Source organism: Alexandromys fortis, unplaced genomic scaffold (genome assembly GCF_014885135.2).
Source record: "Alexandromys fortis isolate MF-2015 unplaced genomic scaffold, M_Fortis_MF-2015_v1.1 scaffold_312, whole genome shotgun sequence".
Classification (NCBI taxonomy): Eukaryota; Metazoa; Chordata; class Mammalia; order Rodentia; family Cricetidae; genus Alexandromys; species Alexandromys fortis.
The window spans coordinates 258,851-277,188 of NW_026068184.1; the positions used below are offsets into that span (position 1 = coordinate 258,851).

General features: G+C 48.6%; 2 protein-coding genes across 2 annotated transcripts in view; one reads left to right on the forward strand and one right to left on the reverse strand.

The window, feature by feature from the left end:
- Positions 1–11,361, forward strand: part of Baz1b (bromodomain adjacent to zinc finger domain 1B) — a 63,527-nt gene extending 52,166 nt beyond the window's left edge. Inside the window, exons 14-19 of the mRNA XM_050129280.1 lie at positions 1,464–1,611; positions 3,172–3,319; positions 5,050–5,180; positions 7,638–7,780; positions 8,853–8,956; positions 9,352–11,361. Coding sequence (XP_049985237.1) covers positions 1,464–1,611; positions 3,172–3,319; positions 5,050–5,180; positions 7,638–7,780; positions 8,853–8,956; positions 9,352–9,709 — 1,032 coding nt within the window. The 3' untranslated portion in view covers positions 9,710–11,361. The remainder of the gene's footprint in view (positions 1–1,463; positions 1,612–3,171; positions 3,320–5,049; positions 5,181–7,637; positions 7,781–8,852; positions 8,957–9,351) is intronic.
- A 3,329-nt stretch (positions 11,362–14,690) lies between these two features.
- On the reverse strand, positions 14,691–16,927 carry Fzd9 (frizzled class receptor 9). Its single transcript, XM_050129282.1, has one exon. The coding sequence runs from the start codon at positions 16,731–16,733 to the stop codon at positions 14,955–14,957; it is 1,779 nt and encodes a 592-aa protein (XP_049985239.1). The 5' UTR covers positions 16,734–16,927; the 3' UTR covers positions 14,691–14,954.
- Positions 16,928–18,338: the final 1,411 nt, after the last annotated feature.

Genomic DNA, 18,338 nt, shown 5'->3' on the forward strand with positions numbered 1-18,338 from the left:
AGATGATTACATAAAGCTGGGATCTATAGATTGAGAAAAAACAAACTTAGGATAAGGGTATAGTGATGGATCTGGTGTGGTCTTCAGCCACACAGATATTGCAACATCACCAGGCTAGACTACATTTCTGCTTCCAGCCTTCTGGGAGGGTAACAGGTTATACATCCCTTCCTTAGAAGCAGAACCCTTGTGTGTTTAGCATTCCAGGTTCTCTAGTCCTTATCTGTGAGCACAAGGACCATACCTCCTACAAGATACCAGACCTGGCTTGACTTTTCTTCATTATTTTAGTGGTATAAATTTATAGTGTGTAATATGATAACTTAGTATGTGTACACAGTGTGGATAGTAATCAAATCAGTGTAGCTAGCATTTCCTGTCTTAAAACACACGGCATTTATTTTTTTTTAGATTTTTTATTTTATGCATATGAGTGGCTTGCCTGCATATATGTATGTATGTGTACCACATGTGTTTTTGGTGTCCACAGAAATAAGAAGAGGGAGAACACCTGAACTGGAGGTATGGGTTGTTGTGAACCACCATGTAGGTACTGGGAACTAAACCCAGGTCCTCTGCAAGAACACCAAGTGCTCTTAACCACCTTGCCATCTCTAGCCTCATTTAAACACTTTAAAAGTTCATTAATAGCTAAGAATTGTGCAAAATTTATGAGGTACTATGTAATATTTAAACGTGAACTCACAGCTGGGCTGTCATGGTATACACATTTAATCCTAGCACTTGGGAGGCAGAGGCAGGTGTATCTCTATGACTTTTGAGGAGAGCCAGGTCTATACACAGAGAAATTCTGTCTTCAGAAAAGTGTGAATTTGTTCATGAATTTGGTTGTCTTTCTGATGCAGGTACCTCATAGATACTTCATGTAATAGTCCTGTGTTGGTGGTGTGTCCTGTCAAAGCAGCAAAGTTTTCCATTTTGAATGGTGTTTTGTGAAAGACTCTTGTACAGCCTTGCATCCCTTCCAAGTCAGGATAACTGTCTTTCTAGTGTTGAGCAAAGAGGCTGGTGATGTGGTTTGACATGTAAGGTCCTTCCTGGATACTGTCCACTTCCTAACCAGAGGCTCACTGTAAGCATTTAACTTCTAGCAAAGTAAGGTGCCTGCTGTGCCATCTCAAAGTTTTATAGGCTATACATTGATGCTTATGCTGGTTTTTTATTACTATTTCTAGATGATACAGCATTCTTGAGCGATTTCTCTGGAAGAGACATGTTTCTTCTTGCCTCCACTCCATACTTAATCTCGGTGTGATCTTTGCCAAGTTTGTTTTTTATCCTTTGAAGCCTTGGGTTTGGGGCTATAATATAAATGAATGGTTTTAATGAAAATCTAGGAGGGCAGGTATCTTCAGAATTCCATTATGTCTTCACCCATTCCTAGCCCTTTCGTTGCTTTGAGGTCATGGTCATAATTCTAGGCTGTTGTACTTGCTTCTTAGGTTGCCTCTGCACTGGAAAAATGGAAGACAGCAATCCGTGAAGCACAGACCTTTTCCAGAATGCACGTTCTACTTGGGATGCTTGATGCGTGTATCAAGTGGGATATGTCTGCAGAAAACGCTAGGTGCAAAGTTTGTCGGAAAAAAGGTATACATTGAGGAGAGTTGCCCATCTGAGTGTTTGGGACCAGGCTTTCCATGCTCAAAGTCTTTCCTCTGAAGTAATTTTTGGTGCACTATTTCCCCCCTCTCCTTGTATGCACACATGTGAGTGTTGTAGGGCAGATTTTCTCTTTGCAGTCTCACTGGTGAGTCAGCATGTGTTCACATCTGCAGTGTATGACTAGAGCAGCTGCTGTGTCAGTCTTGAGAGTTTCTACAGGAGCAAATTAATTGATCTAAAATCTTATAGTCCTTTAGACATCTTAGAGCATTAGTCACCTGCGAGGTGAGGTAGGTGCCTCCAGCAGGGGGCAGTCTTTGCTCTGCACATTGCCTGCTTTAGCCCTGAATGCAGAGCATTTGAAAATGTTTTATGCTGAGGTTGTCCACATGATTTACTTTTTATTGGCTAATGCTACCTTATAAACTAACTTAGGGTTCAGTTTCCAAAGAGTGAAACACTCCATAGACTCAGTTGTTGTACAGCTGACATAGGATGAAAGTTGGGAAAGGGAGTTAACCATATAAAGTTCATACAGCATACTTTCAAATGTGAAGAAACCAGATCACTCAAATGTGTGGGATAGTTTTGGGATCCAAGAAGAACAGCAGTCTCCTACCATTGCTTGATTTTTTGCTGCCTTTTAGTTAAAATAACACACAAAATTTAAAAATTGTTTGTTTTATTTTATTTATTTATTTACTTTGGGATAAAATCTCATTATGTAACTCTAGCTTGGAACTCAAAAGGATCAATTTGCTTCTGTCTCCTGAGAGCCCAGCCATCTCTTAGTAAATATTAATTGTCCTGCCCTGGTTCTTGGTAGTTTTTCAAAAAACAAATACCTTTAAAAAAAAAAAAAAAAAAGAAAAAAGAAAAAAAAGCAGGCTGGAAACTTAGGTGAGTTGACCAAATGCTTGCACATAAGCATGAGGCCATCGTCCTTTGGTGCAGTCACATAAATGTTGGTTGCGCATGATGTTGGTTGAGCCTGTCCTTGCTCTTGGTTGGTGGAGACAAAAGGTTAGAGGTTTCACAGAACGAGTGTCCAGTCCTGCGTTCACATAAGAAACCCTGCCTCAGTATATAACATGGAAAGCTATTAAATGATATGACTAACATCAGCCTCTAGCCTCCACACATGTGCACACAACAAAGAGGCAGCTGAATTAGATGGTTATATAACTGTAATCCCATCATTTGCGAGGCAGTCAGGAGAACGTCCAGTTCCAGGCCATCGTGGGCTATACAATAAAACCTTATCTTGAAAGAAAGAAAAAGGAGCAGGAGAGATGGCTGACTCCTCACAAATGCTTGCTGCTTTTCTGGGGGACTCAGGTTGGGCAGTTGACTGGAAATCCAGTTCCAGGGAACCTAGCCAGTGCTCTCTCCTGGTTTTACAAGCTCTTGAACACATGTGGCATATGCTTCCTCGGACATACATGAACATAAATAAAAATAAATCTTTACTAAGAAAAGAGAGAAACACGGTGCTGCAGTGTTTGTTGTTCTGCCAACAGTGTTGTGTGGTCTCTATGTTTGCAGGTGAAGATGACAAGCTGATCCTGTGTGATGAATGTAATAAAGCCTTCCACCTGTTTTGTCTGAGGCCGGCCCTCTATGAAGTACCAGATGGTGAGTGGCAGTGTCCAGCTTGCCAGCCTCCTACCGCTAGGCGAAATTCCCGTGGCAGGTGAGAATTTTTTTTCTTTCAAAAATAGTGGAGAGCTGGAAAGATAGCTTACTTGGTAGAATGCTCCCTTAGCTTGTACAAGCCCTGGATTGGATTCCTACTACTACTACATAAGTCAGGCATGGTGGTACATGCCTATAATCTCAAACACCAGGAAGGTGGAGGCAGGAGAATTAGGAGTTCTAGATCATTCCATACTATATGAGACCATCAGATAAGTTGATAGGTAAAGTAGCTTCAGTTACTCAAACTGAGTGTTTCTAAGGAACTTTAAGCTCAGTTGGATGCAAAACTTGATCAGTTGTGGTGCAGCAGTAGGAGCTGCTAGATGCTGTTGTCTCACTTTGGTTTGGGGTGCTGTGTGTGTGATTGAGTGAATGTGCATGTGGTGTTTTAATTTTACTTTTTTATATATGAGTGTTTTGCCTGCATGTATCTATATAAATAATATGTGTGTCTGTTACCTGTGAAGGTCAGAAGAGTACATAGGGTACCATGTGGGTGGTTAATGTTGATGGTTCTGCTTTTCAGGCGCTGCACCCCACCCCCACCGCCCCTGTTTTGCTTTGGTTTTTCAAGACAGTTTCTCTGTATAGTGCTGGATGTCCTTGAACTTGGATATCTGTCTGCCTCTACCTTTTATTTGCTAGGAATAAAGGTGTTTACCCTCAAGACCAGATGTTTCTCTTCTCGGATGAACTGTTTTATAGGTGGTCGTTGCTGATTGTCTACAGCCAAATCGTTTCCACACTTAGTTTCCTTTCCTTGGGATCTTTTTGGACATGAACTTCCCTTCCTTTTCTAATTAGCCAAATATTATCAACCAAGTGTCAGCTGTCAGTGAATCAGTCTTCTGCTCCTCATTCTCTGTGGTTCCCTGCTGTTTTCTTCCCACGTGTCCATCCTCTCACTTGGGCTTCTAAGGTGGCTTTTAGCCCTGTCCTCTCCTTCCATCTATGGCCTTTCACTGGTAGAGATCCAAACCGCATATAGAAGACAGAACTGTTCTAAAATTAAGTTTAACTCCTCATCCTTATTTTTGAGGCTTTTGACACATTAGATTTTTGAGCTTGTTTTCCTCTTTGTGTGCTTGTTACAGACTATATTATTATTGCTGTCCCTTGTGGTTCCCAGCATCTAGCATTCTCTCCGTCTAGCACTGTCTACTGGATAACCTGCTTGAGGCTAAGCTGAAATTGCATTGCTTCTTTCAGAAGTCCTTATAAGCAGCCCTGCTTTCAGTCTCAAAACAGTGTGGTCCCCTACAAGTAGAGGTGCTGCTTTGTTCTGGGCTTGTGTCCATACAGCCAGACCAGCAACTTTGAAGGCACCTAACATTTACCCATTTGCTGCTATTGCTTTCTACATTGACATTTGAGGTTGTGAAAGGGCAGAGCTATGTTTGATCCCAACCACACCTTATCAGGTGTGATATTGTGAGTCAGTGGTGTTTTTTACTGTTTGTGGAGAGAAGTAAGAGTTGTATTTTGTTCTTGATCCTCACTTCCTGGTAGTGTGCCCTAAACCCTTTTAGGCTGAGCAGACAGAAGTTTACTGGTGAAGCATATTAGAAACTCCTGGCCTTACTCAGAGGGTCTCTCGTCACTGTCAGCTCCATGTGGTCCTGAACAGACATATTGCAGGCAGGGATCCTGTGGGGTTTCAGGTTCTCTTAATCCACCCAGGTATAAAACAGAACTGTGTCTCTGTTTGGCCTTTCCTTCTCACAGGAATTACACTGAAGAGTCTACCTCTGAGGACAGTGACGGTGATGAGAGTGGTGAAGAGGAAGAAGAGGAAGAGGACGAGGAGGAGGAGGAGGAAGAGGAGGAAGAGGATTATGAAGTGGCTGGCTTGCGGTGTAAGTGTCTGGTGTGGTATAGTTGCTCTTGGTCTTTCGGATTGACCAGAGAAGCCTGACTGTCAAGAGAAGTTCAGCATTGCCTTTCTTCCTTTTCTCTTGGGGCTGTGGGTGACTGAGCTGCCATGTGTCTGTATTGGCTTTCAAGATGTCAGGGAGAGGGGTATGCAGATAATGGAGAGGTAGCTCAGCAGCTAAGAGTATACTGCTCTTCCAGATGACCAGTATCCATGTTGGGCAGGTCACAACTGCCTGTAACTTCAATTCCAGGCTATCTCGGACCCTTACCTGGACTCTGGGCACCTTCACTCATGTGCACATATGTATATACACATACATATAATTAAAAATAAAATCTTCTAAACTGTCAGGGAGAGGGTGGGTTGGTCTCCAGAACATGAGCCAACAGCAGAGTACTTGCTCTAAGATTAAGTAGAACTTAGGGAGCATGTTTGTGCCGTGGTTGCTGGTCTAGCCCCATCCTGCACTGATAGTCGCTGGGGAGGTCTTTGGCCAGGGGTGCAGGGCTGGTTTCAGAGATCCTTTGCTTCTCTCATCACATATGCTGATAGATGCTCCCTGAAGTGTATAAGGCTCGTGTTTTGCTACTTTGGAAAGAGAAGGTTGGTTTTCCTATAGTTCAGTCATAAGGATGTTGGGAAGGCCCAGTCTGCTCTCTGGGTTAGTTATCAGCAAAAGAGACCACATCGGTGATGTTTACAGCATCGGTTCGTCCTCTGTGCTTGTTTCTCATGGCTGTAAGTGTTGTCATTGATGAAGCCAGTGGCCCCAGCCAGCCTTTCAACAGCCTTTTTATAGGTCTCAAGAACAGTTGCAGCTCTGAAGAATTGTCCTTGCTGTGTGAAGCAGGTGTTTGGTATGATCATTTCATACTGCAGTGGTGTCTGTCTGTTCTGGCCTCCATGCCCATCCTAGTCCTTCTTCCCTTACAGCCTAGATAACTACTGAATGATCTTTCCCATCTTGGGCTCTTTCTTTCTCTTTTTTTTAAAAAAGATTTATTTATTATGTATACAGCGATTTCCCTACATATATGCTGCAGACCAGAAGAGGGCACCAGATCTCATTACAGATGGTTGTGAGCCACCATGTGGTTGCAGGGAATTGAACTCAGGACCTCTGGAAGAGCAGTCAGTGCTCTTAACCTCTGAGCCATCTCTCCAGCCCCCATCTTGGGCTCTTTCTTGAGACAGGAACTCACTGTGTAGGCCAGGCTTGACTCAGCATCTGTCTTCTAATTACTCTGATTAAAGACATTTCTAAAGCTGGGGAAAATACCTCCCCATTGTGGAATTACAGACAAGTGCCACCACAGTGGACTGTTGGTTCACTAGGTATGATTTCAGGTATGCCAGGACCATCCATCCTATGTTATGAAGAGACTCCTCATAATGACATAGGGTATGGATGCACATTGTCTGAAGACAGCTGAATGCAGCAGTCTGTTGAGTATGTTATTTTTATGCTAGTGATTATGTCCCACCTCTACTCCATGGAGGCAGTTGTTTTTTCTGGGTTTCTAGGTCTATTGCCTCCCAAAAGAATCTAGAAAATATTTGATAATTTATAGAGTCCTTGTCCTCAACCTTTCAGGTCACTAGTGTTGGTTCCCTGGTGGAGTTTCAAGCCCTAGCACCTGAGTGGCAGCTTCTTCCCCTTCCTCATGAACCTTGTCTGGAGCTAGAAGCCTTAAAATAGCCACTGAAGGGTTAGCATGGTCCAGAAATAGAATGGGAAGCATCATTCATTGGTCTCCACATGGCTGCCTCGCTAAACACATTCTCTACCCAAATGTCATCTCCCCCACCCCAGGTATTAGCAAGAGAAGGTCGTGGAAAATGTTTTAGTAGAGGAGAAGCCTCAAGCTAATCCTCGCAGAGAATGCTCCCAAGGGCATCCCAAGGAATGTTGGTTCGCCTGCCCCTGAGCACCTGCCATCAACCAGAGATACGAGTAGTCTAAGTGCCTTCAAGTTTATTCTTTATAGGATGCCAGGAAGGACTCTTAGGGAATAGTCTCAACTACTATCTTGGTTTTCAGAAACATTCGAAAGCAAATCTTGACTTGGATTTGCAGAATGCTGTGGCCCCTAGTGTAAGCTTTTTGCTGCAAACATTGGGTAATGGGCATAGGGTAGTTGGAAATTACAAAGCAATGGCAAATTCCCTTTTACACGCAAGTACATGCATTCTGTGGGGCTAAGTCTAAGTCTAGGCTGCAGGAGAGCCATACTGCCATGTTAGCAAACATGTTTTCCTGCTGAGTTACTTGTCAGTTGACTTATGTGAAAACATACTGAATAACTGAGCCAGGTGGAGACAAGCTAGAAGTGCTGGGGCCTGGCCTTCTGTTTAATCATTCAGGTCTTGTCCTCCTCCCCTAGCATGCACACCCATGCCACTCTCTGCCCTGCTCTGAGCCCATCTTTCATTTCAGTGAGACCCCGAAAGACCATCCGTGGCAAGCAGAGCGTTATCCCTGCAGCAAGGCCAGGCCGACCACCGGGTAAGAAGTCACGTTCTGCCAAGAGATCACGGCCAAAGGCCCCACCTGGGGATGACACAGAAGTTGAAGAACTGGTAAGAATTTCTTAGCCTGCCTCTAGTCTTTGTGTTCTGTATGTTCTAGTCCACCATGAGGAATTCACAAGGCAACAGGTGGAAGGGAGACTCCCTTCCTTTCCCCTCCCCCTGGGTTAGGGGTTGAGACAGCAGATGGATAGGCCTCTGGGCAGACTAGGCAGCAGGCTCTCCAGGAGCAGCTATGCCCGGCATCCTGCCTAGCCTTCAGACGGTCTCCTCTAGTTAGCAGCAGCCTGCAGCTCGTTAGGGACTTTAAAATAGTATCCATGTGTCTCTGGTGGGCCCAGAGGGGTGGGCCTCCCTGTGGGAATGCCAGCAATGCCAGAGCCACTAACTGCTAGACTGCAGCCACAGTTGTTAGGACATCACCTCCACCCGTCTGTTACCAGCTGATATCATGGTTGTAGTTTAGTTTTAGAACTAACTCACTTGAGCTTGAGGAATAGAAGAAAGCCCTCGGGAACTGGCTTGTCGTTATAGATCAGTTTGGACTTGAGGACCTAAAGCAAGCCATTAGGGAGAGGAATAATCCGTAAAGTTGTCAGTGCCTTGTGTGAGGTTCCTACTACTGGGAGTCCCAAATGGTTGTGACTGCCTGGAAGGGTACCACACCCCTTATCTCTTTAGCCTCTCATAGCCTGGAAATGTTGGTGAAGGGAGCTATACCTCCTGCTTTTTTTTTTCTAAGCATACCCTGCCCCACAAAGCTAGCTGCTGGGGTCAGCTGCTGCCTGGCTTTCTGCAATTGCTTGTTTATGCCCATAACCCTGGATCCATCTCTTATAGGTTTAGTGTCCAGTTGCAGTAGCCCTCTCCAGCTACCCTCTATCTGTCCTGAGCACCTGCTGCCTGCCCTCTGCCCCTTTGATCATTATCCCTGACTTGAGAGTACCACCCCTCTTGAATATCACTCAATTTTGAGGCCCAAAGAAGTGATGAAACTGTTTCCCTTTTTGTTTTAGCAGATAGGTTTGTTTTGTTTTGTTTTGTTTTGTTTTGTTTTTCTTCCTCTGTCTTGTCTACTCATCTACTCTTAGAATGAATGGCACTCTGCTTCCTCTGGTACTAGGTACTTCAGACCAAGCGTAGTTCAAGGAGGCAGAGTCTGGAGCTACAAAAATGTGAGGAAATCCTCCACAAACTGGTGAAGTACCGCTTTAGCTGGCCCTTCCGGTGAGTGCCCACACTCAGGCTGCTCTAGCCCCTTCCTTTTGAGACATGTCTTAGCAAGGGGATGGGGAGTGACAGCCCTTAGAAGGTGAACACATGCCAGGTGATGATGGTACACACTTTTATTCCAGCACTGGGGAGGCAGGGACAGGCGGATCTCTGTGAGTTTGAGGCCAGGCTGGATCTACAGAGCGAGTTCCAGGACAGACTCCAAAACTACAGAGAAACCCTGTCTCGGGGGGGGAAAAAAAAAAAAAACAGAGAACAAAAAAGAAAAAACAGTGAACACACCTTGTCCCCTGGGTTGGCTGATCCATGGCTGCTAGCATCCTGGGGCTGGTTTTGTTTTTAGTGGCCCTTCAGCCTATGCGTGTTTGTCATTTGGTGTTTGCCTACAGGGAGCCTGTGACCAGAGACGAGGCTGAGGACTACTATGATGTGATCGATCACCCCATGGACTTCCAGACCATGCAGAACAAATGCTCGTGTGGGAACTACCGATCTGTGCAAGAGTTCCTCACCGACATGAAGCAAGTGTTTACCAATGCTGAGCTCTACAACTGCCGTGGCAGCCACGTGCTAAGCTGTATGGGGAAGACAGAGCAGTGTCTGTTGGCTCTGCTGCATAAACATCTCCCTGGCCATCCCTATGTCCGCAGGAAACGCAGGAAGTTTCCTGATAGGCTCGCTGACGATGAAGGGGACAGTGATTCAGAGTCTGTTGGACAGTCCAGGGGACGAAGACAGAAGAAGTAAAGAGGGCCCTAGCAAGGCAGCCGTAGGGGGGAATAGGAGGAGAACACCAAAGGGTGTGGGAGAGGCAAGAAAGAAGCTGGGAGGACTTAAAGGGGAAGTGACTGTAGCATCCCGAAATGCCTGTCATGCCAAGCTTGGGCTTTTTCTGCAACTCCCCATGGGGCCCTTTTCAAGCAAAGCCAAGCTCTTAGGGAGTATGGTACTGGCCTGGTGAACCCTGCCCAGAAAAACTAGCAGCAGAAGTGGGCCTCCCTGAGTTCTGAGAGCTGGGAGAAGCCTGGATATGGCTTCTCCTGTGAGCTCTGCCCTCCTCCTCTTCCCCCTCCTGACTTTACAGCAGTGCCAAGCCTGGGTCTCCAGAGAGGGTACTGTATCCCACAGTAGGAAGGAGCATCATCTGGCCATGCTGGTTGAGGTGTGGATCTTTTTGAATTTATATTTATATACAGTCCTATTTCTTTATGTCCGCACTATCTCTTCCTCCTCCCTCTCAGGGACAGTATCAGCTAGTGCCATACAGAATTCTGTGTTCACCAGCATCTTGGGACAGTGTGGGCTTTGAGTTGATCATGGCAGAGTAGAGGGACATTTTCTGGAGCTGTTCCTGAGCACCCTCTCCATTGTGCAGCCCTTCCCTACCCTCACCCCTCACCGCCTCATAAAAAACAAAGCAAACTAAGGCACTTCCCGTAGAGACTGGAGTCCTGCTTCTAATCATGCTATGATCTTGGCTTTGATGGGTCTGGCCAGAGGGGTGTTGGGGCCCAGCCCACCCGCAAACCAGACAAGCCCCTAGGGAGCCAAAAAAAAGAGCAGGAAGAAGTTAAAATGTTTTAATTTTTTAAATTGACTTTTGTAGTTACTAAAGTTGCTTGTTTCTGCAGTGATATTGTATAAAGAACATCTTGTAAAATACTTGTCATCTTGCTTTGGCACATGTACAGTACAGTTTCTATGATATGTGTTCGCTTTACTCCCCTCCTCAGAGAGGGCAGCGGGATCTGGGGTTGAGCCCTCTCTCTGCCCTGGTGGCGCTCTCCTTTCCTGTGGGTACCCACTCCTCTAGGACCCACCCTGCAGACCTAGTCCTTTCCAGTGGACTGTAGCCGGTGTCAGCAGCAGGAGAAGGTGGGGAGGGCCAGCTCTGCCCTTCGTAGCCAGTCTAGCCTCGTGTTGTATTTAGGCAAAAGTTTGTAGTCTGCTTTCCCTTTTATGACAGATTTTGATAAAAGTACAAGACAGGGTTTAACTTTTCTTTTCTATCTATTTTTAATTTGGAAAATGTGAGCCACTCAGCTCTCCTTATTTAAAGGAAGATAAGCCCACCAGGCCAAGAGGTTCACCACTTGGGCAGAAGAAGGCCTGGCTGTGACTTCTGTGTATAACCCAGTCCAGTGGCTGAGGAAGGTTTCCCTCCCCTCTTCTGTGGGCTAGGTTGGGGTTAGCACTAACACTGATGCCGTGATCCTTGGCACCTCAACCTCCCTGCTTCTAACTGGTGTTTTAGCAGAAAGCTGGTATTTCCACTGCAGTGACATCTGCATGGTGGCTTTTTAAATTGTTTTAAAGGAGGAAGGGCTGCGGCTAAAGGTAGACTTGTAATAAATTGGATTTCAAATAAACATTATGTACTTGTGTTTATAAAGAAGAGACAGCTCGGTGATTCCTTTTTGTCTTGGGGCAGTGGTGGGCAGTGCAGCCCTGAAAGCCAGGTTATTTAGAGCATGAACAGTGTGCTGAATTTGCATGCACTTGGCCCCTGCAGTTCTGTCCTTCAACTCCTTGTATTTGTGCTTCTTATTTTAAAGTCAGTGGATGTGAGTAGTTCCTTGCTGGGCAGTAGCCTGCCTATGAAATTGAAAGGTTTTGCTGGGCCTCTCACCCCACGGAGGCAGTCAGAACGCATCAGTCCTGCTTACAGGTTCTGGTACTGTTACTTCCACCAGCCTGGCCTGCACTGAGCACAAAGGAGAAAATGACCCCCTCAGATACCGCCGCCTGCTTACCAGTTCCAGCTCACCCACTCTGGGAAAGAATTGTGTTTAATGTCCACACCTTGAGTGCCACTCCGCCCCACATCTGCAGTCTTGTTCCTCGGGTGGATATTCCAGGCACATGTGTATGTAGAGCCATGCCATTCTCCAGCAATGGCCCTGGCCCTGTTAGTGGGGCCTAAGTGGCAGCTGGCCTGTAGAGAGGCTGAGCAGAGATCAGAAGTTCAAGCTGGCCGAGGAAATTTAGACCTTGTTTCAGAAAGTGACAGTGGCATAGCACTTGCCTGGAGCATACACCTCACTCACACCCACTCCCATGAGAGGCTACGGCCTGCTCCAGACACAGCCTTAACCATAGAACAGGGAAAGCTCCAGGCAGTGCTCTGCCTCTAGAGCGTGGGCCTCCCAGCATACTCCCCTCCCGAGTTCTGACCAACTCTGCATGTCCTTCACTGCCCATCCCTGCTTCCCATCATCCCTCCTGGTTTCTCTAGAAGCCAGTCTTGTTTCTTGCGCAGATAGCCAAGTCCTAACCTCTCCCTTACCCACAGACGAGCAAGGGTAGAGGGGTACACTGGTTGCCAATAAATGCCTCCCTCAGTGCAACCCCTGCCTTTCCCTTTTCAGGTATCCGACTGCCAAAATCCTACAGGTCCATGAACAAGTCCTGAGAAGCCACTCCCTTCCCACTCCCAATAGAGGCTATAAAAGCTCTTAGGCAAGAACCTTTGCAGGAGATACAAGGCAAGGTCACTCACTGGCTTTGTGGTCAAAGACATGATGTGAACAAAGTTCCTTACACGAGAAAAGACATTCTATATACAATAAACAGTATAAAGAATTTCCTAGGAGGCCAGATGGTGGTGGCGCACGCCTTTAATCCCAGCACTCAGGAGGCAGAGGCAGGTGGATCTCTGTGAGTTCAAGACCAGCCTGGTCTACAAGAGCTAGTTCCAGGACAACAGGCTCCAAAACCACAGAGAAACCCTGTCTCGAAAAACCAAAAAAAAAAAAAAAAAAAAAAAAAAATTCCTAGGAAAGCCTGAAGGTGTGACTCGGTGGTAGACCACCAGTCTAGCATGCTTCAAGCCCTGGGTTTGCCCCCAGCTAAGCTAAAGTGTGTGCAACAAGTTCCTATCATGGTCTAGTTGCACATGCATGCTATTCTTGGGTAACTGCATGTAACTGAGGTGTTTTATATGGGTAACTGCATGTAACTGAGGTGTTTTATATTCCCTATTCCCACTTCAGCTAACAAGATAAAGACATGAAGTGCGATATGATATTTAATAAAACAATTTCTAAAACCTTCCTTAGCCAGGTGAGGTAATGTGCCCTTAGTCCCAGCACACATGGGCAGAGGCAGGCAAATCTGAATTTGAGGCCAGCCTAAACAAATTCCAGGACAGCCAGAGCTATGTAAAGAGACCCTGTCTCAAAAACACACACAAAACTTTTTGAGGGGCTGCCTATGTGTAGAAGACATCAAGATCTTTGCCTGGGGACGGGGGAAGATGGTACAGTGGGCACATGCTGTGGGAGCATAAGGACCTGAGGTCAAACTGAGCACTCACAGCAAAAGCGGGGTGTAATTCAGTGAGCTGATAAAGACTTAAGAGGTCAGATGGAGCTGATAGGGACCTCCAGGATGACCATACATACCTCAGGGTACAGGGATGGGGCAGGTCTAGCAGACAGGTATCCATGGTGCTTTCCTGACCTGCCGACTGGCCCAGCACAGCTGTGCACATCCTTACAGCTGCTGTCAGCACCCCAAATCTTCCTATGTGTTCTGGAGCTGAAGACAAAGTTCTCACTGACTCAATAGCTCCCTACCTCCAAGATGCTTGCATATTCAAGCCCCATCTTCCCCCTATCCAAAAATAGGAAGATATAGCTTAGGGCTCCAAATACCAAAGATTGACTTTTTTGTTGTTGCTGCTGTTATTGAAGGATTCTGTTGTTGATGATATTGTTAATGCTTTTTTTTTTTTTTTGAGACAAGGCTTCTTACTTGCCAAACAATAATACTTTGGAAACTATTTTTACAGCTACTCATGGAGGGGGGGCTCAAGTTCATGGTAGCTGGTTCTCTCCTACCAACGGGGTTCAAGGGATTGAACTCAAATTATGAGGCTTGGTGGCAAGCAACTTTACCTGCTGAGCCATCTGGCCTGCTCCTTCCCTTTAAATTTTATTTTTTACATAGCTAGGGGATGCCCTTGAATTCTTGATCTTCCTGCCTTTACCTCTCAAGTATTTGGATTATAAACATGCTTAGCCATGCCTCTTTTAAGGCATGTTGGCGGTGGGACCCAGGGCTTCAGGCATGCTAGGCAAGCACCCTACCATGGAGTTGTTTCCCTGCTCCCAGCAGTCTTCACAGACTCAGTAGAGGATGACTTGGAAGGACTTGCTGTTTAAAGACATCACATTTCTTTGTGTATTAGAAGGGGGTTGTGCCACGGAGAATTTGTGTGAGTTGGTTCCCTTCTTCCACCATGTGAGCCCCAGCAATTGAACTCATGTCCTTAGCCTTGGTGGCAAGCACCTTTACCCACCAGGCTACCTTGACAGCCCCGACCCCCTTTGTTTTCTAAAGCAAATTGTGAAGAAGCAGCTTACCTGTTTCCCCAAACAGGCTGGACAACCCTGCGAAGGCTAGAGGAGCCATGTCACACCCAGGGATTCCTGGGGTATTCATGAAGGTGTCTTTGTTGCACTTCAAAGGCATGAGTCTCAGTCTTGAGACAAATGAGAACATCAAACACACACACACACTCCTGTGATGCACAGATGCCCATGGCTCCCTCTCCTTCACAGGAAGCCAGAAAACGGGTCATGGCATGAGCCTCACGGCCTCTCACCCCCAGCTCTGCTTATGAAGTGTCTCCCTTCTGCCTGGTCTTCCCTCTTTCCAGCACAGATAGGACAAGGCGGTACCACATGAGGGTTTATTCCAGCCACAGCTTCCAGAGAAACGCCACAATAAATTACATCATTAAATAAGCCCCGCACTGGACCCTGCCCTCGTCTGTCCCTTCTTCTAGGACCCTCTGGGGCCTCAACTAGGCCTGCTCCCTGTGAGAGAATGAGCCTATGAGCCTTACTGGGTCCCCACCCTAGTCCTTAGCCCCCTGTGTCTCACTCGCCTGACCTTGACAGCTGGGCAGCTGTTACTCAGCTGTCTCCCAAGGGGGGAGGGGAGGGCGAGGAAGGAGCCGCCATAGTCCATAGCCAAGCCCATGTCCCTAGAGGTGTGTGGGGTTCTCCAGAGACGGATCTGTCTTAGTCATGTGCAAGACCACCGTGGGTGCCTTGTACTGGCAGTGAGTACCACGGCCATAGCCCCCTGGGGCCCGGCAGGCTTTGGCTCGGACTCGGCCAGCTGCCATTTTTCGGTAACACAGGCTCTGCCATGTCTGGAAAGTCTTGGAACTCCATACCCAAACTCCACTGGTGATGCCCACCACCAAGGACATGAAGATTTTGAGCATGAAGACAGCCACAGTGGGCACCGAGCCCCCTGGCAGTGAGCAGTCTCTTCGGCCTCCAGGCACAGTGGCAGCAGTGCATGGTTGCTCGGTGGCCCGAAGGAGCCAGTAATCCATGTTGAGGCGCTCATAAACGTAGCAGACGATGACGCAGGTGGCCGGCACTGTGTACAGGATAGAGAAAACTCCGATCTTGACCATCAACTTCTCCAGCTTCTCCGTGTTGGTGCCACCTGTCTTCATGATTTTGCGTATATGGAAGAGAGCCACAAAACCGGTCAGGAGGAAACTGGTGCCAAGTACCAGGTAGCAAGAGAGGGGTACCAACACGAAGCCGGTGAGGGCTGCCGGGTCCATGCTAGCTACATAGCAGAGCCCCGTCAGTTCATCCCCAGCCACCTTGCGCAGCGTCAGGACCACGATGGTCTTGAGAGCTGGCAAGCCCCAAGCTGCCATGTGGAAGTAGCTGCCATGGGCCTCAATGGCCTCATGGCCCCATTTTTTGCCTGCAGCTAGGAACCACGTGAGAGTCAAAACCACCCACCAAAGTGAGCTGGCCATACCGAAGTAATAGAGCAATAGGAAGACCAGGGTGCATCCTGTGTTTTCCAGACCCTCCTGGATCACATACAGAGCCCCTGCCTCCTGGTCGCAGGCCACACTCTGTGCACCTACCACCGCTCGGATCAGGAAAGCCAAAGAGTAGACGTTGTAGCACATGGAAAGGAAGATAATGGGACGCTCGGGGTACTGGAATCGATGAGGCTCCAGCAGAAAGGTGAAGACGGTGAAGGCTGTGGAGAAGAAACACAACGCAGACCACACTGCCATCCAGACGAGCGCGAAGTCCTTGTCGCGCCGAGACCAGAACACCTCGACGCCTGGCCCGCAGCGCGGAGCGCACGAGCGACTCTTCTCCACGTACTGGAACTTCTCGGGGTTGTCACAGGTGCCACCACTGCCGGGACCTGGGGCTGAATCTCCCGGAGGCCTCGCTGGCCGAGGTGCCACAGGTAACATGCCCAGGCCCTTGTGGGGTTCTGTGGGGCCTGAGGTGGCGTTCTCCGGTGCCTCCATGCAGAGCGCGTGCGGGTCGTTGCGCGTGGGGAGCCGGGCGCAGTCGAGCGAGTCCGGCCAGCCGAAATTGAATTGTTCCATGATGGGGGCGCAGCGCAGGCGAGCCTGCTCGCACATTGGCCGGCAGGCGGGGATGGGAGTGGAGACCTGGTCGGTGCACATGGGGGCGTAGAGCGAGCAGAGGAAGAAGCGCAGGTGGCTGTGGCAGCCGTACTGCACGAGAGGCGCGAACTCGGCCAGCTGCGCAGCCGCCTCGCCCTGCGACGTGTGGCCCAGTAGGTTGGGCATACGGGTCAAGTTGTAGCCGATTCCCCGGCACATGGGGATCTCCACCGCTTGGCAAGGGGCAGGACCACGGCCGCGCTCCGGATCGAAGCGGCCAATCTCCAGCGCCGCGCCGCCGGTCGTCAGCAGCTGCCACAGCAGCAGTGCCCCGCGGAGCAGCGGTGGCACGGCCATCGCCCCGCGGCGCGGCCGCCCCGGCTCAGGCTCACTCGCACCGCTCCATCCCGCGTCCCGGGATCTGCGCGCCACGTCGCGAGCCGCGCGCCATCTCCCGGCCGCCCACGTGTGTCCCGGAGCGCACGGCGCCTTCGGAGGAACAGACGCTGCCGCTGCCGCCGCTGCCGCCGCCACTCCAGCCAGAGCCGGCGGGTCTCAGCCACGGGCCGCCGCAGCTCCGAATCTAGAGGGCGTGGTCAGTGGAAAGACACGCCCGAGGGCGGGGCATTCTCACCGGGCACGCCCCCGCCGCGCTTTAAAGGTGCCGCGCCTATCTGCCACGCTGGAGATGGGCCTTTCCCCTGCTTTGCACGCAGTCCGTGGGGACATAACCATGCGTGCGCCCTTTTCATCCCAGGTGGAAGGGGGTCACCCGAAGGTCTCCAAGCCCGAGGCAAGCCCTAGGCAAGGCCCTTCTCTGCCTCCTCAGGATGTTTTGTTGTTGATCTTGTTATTTCTGAGACAGGGTCTCCTATAACCCAGCTGCCTCAAGCTCACCTTGAACTCCTGATCCTCCTGGCTCCTAAGGGCTGCCGCCAGAGAGCCTCCTCCTGTATGCTGGACAAGCACCCTACCAACTAAGCCATTTGCCCAGACCAAGCTTCGGTGGTTTGGTTTTCATCACATTTATCGCACACCCGTGTGAGTCTGTGTGCGCGCGCGCGCGCACGCGCGCGCGTGTGTGACATGCAAGCACAGGTATGCACACTCACAAAATTGCATGCGTATGAGGACAATTTGGGGGAATCAGTTCTCTCCTTCCACTATGTGGGACCTGCCCACTGAACTTAGGTCATTATGATCTTTTTGCTGAACACCTCTCTGGACCCTCCTTTTGTTTGTTTCGATGTTGTTGTTTTGCTTTGTTTGTTTGTTTGTTTGTTTTGAGACAAGGTTTCTCCGTGTAGCCCTAGTTGTTCTGGAGCTCGCTTTGTGGACCACAAAATCACAGAGATCTGCCCACCTCTGCCTCCCAAGTGCTGGGATTAAAGGCATGTGCCATCTTCGCCCGGCTTTGCTTTGTTTTTAATTTTTACATTTTCTAATTTGTGTGTTCGGGTGTTTTCCCTGTGTGTAAGTCTGTGCACCACCAAAGAGGACTGGAATTGTGAGTCACCATGTGGGTGCTGGGAATCGAACCCAGGTCCTCTGGAAGAGCAGTCAGTGCTCTTAACCCCGGCCCAGCTCTCAGACTCCGCATTTGTTTGTTTCTGAGGCTGTTAAACGTAGTTTAAGCTGGCATCAAACTCACTAAACATCAAAGGCTGACCTTGAACTTCTCACCCCCTGTTTCCACCTCCTGAGTGCTGGGATGACAGGCTTCCTGCCCTTCAGCCAGGCATTTCAGTGATGCTTTCAGCCTCGTGATGGTCCTCCAGCTCAGCCTGTGGCCTCTATGCAAGTCTGAAGGTGAAAGTACTTACTCAGATTCACGTGCCCCCTAGAGGGCAGGTCTGGCAGGCAGTCTTGCTTTCCTGCCTGCCTGTCTTTCTGTCTCTCGCTCTTTCACACACACACACACACACACACATACACACACACACTCACGGAAAGTCAGATGCC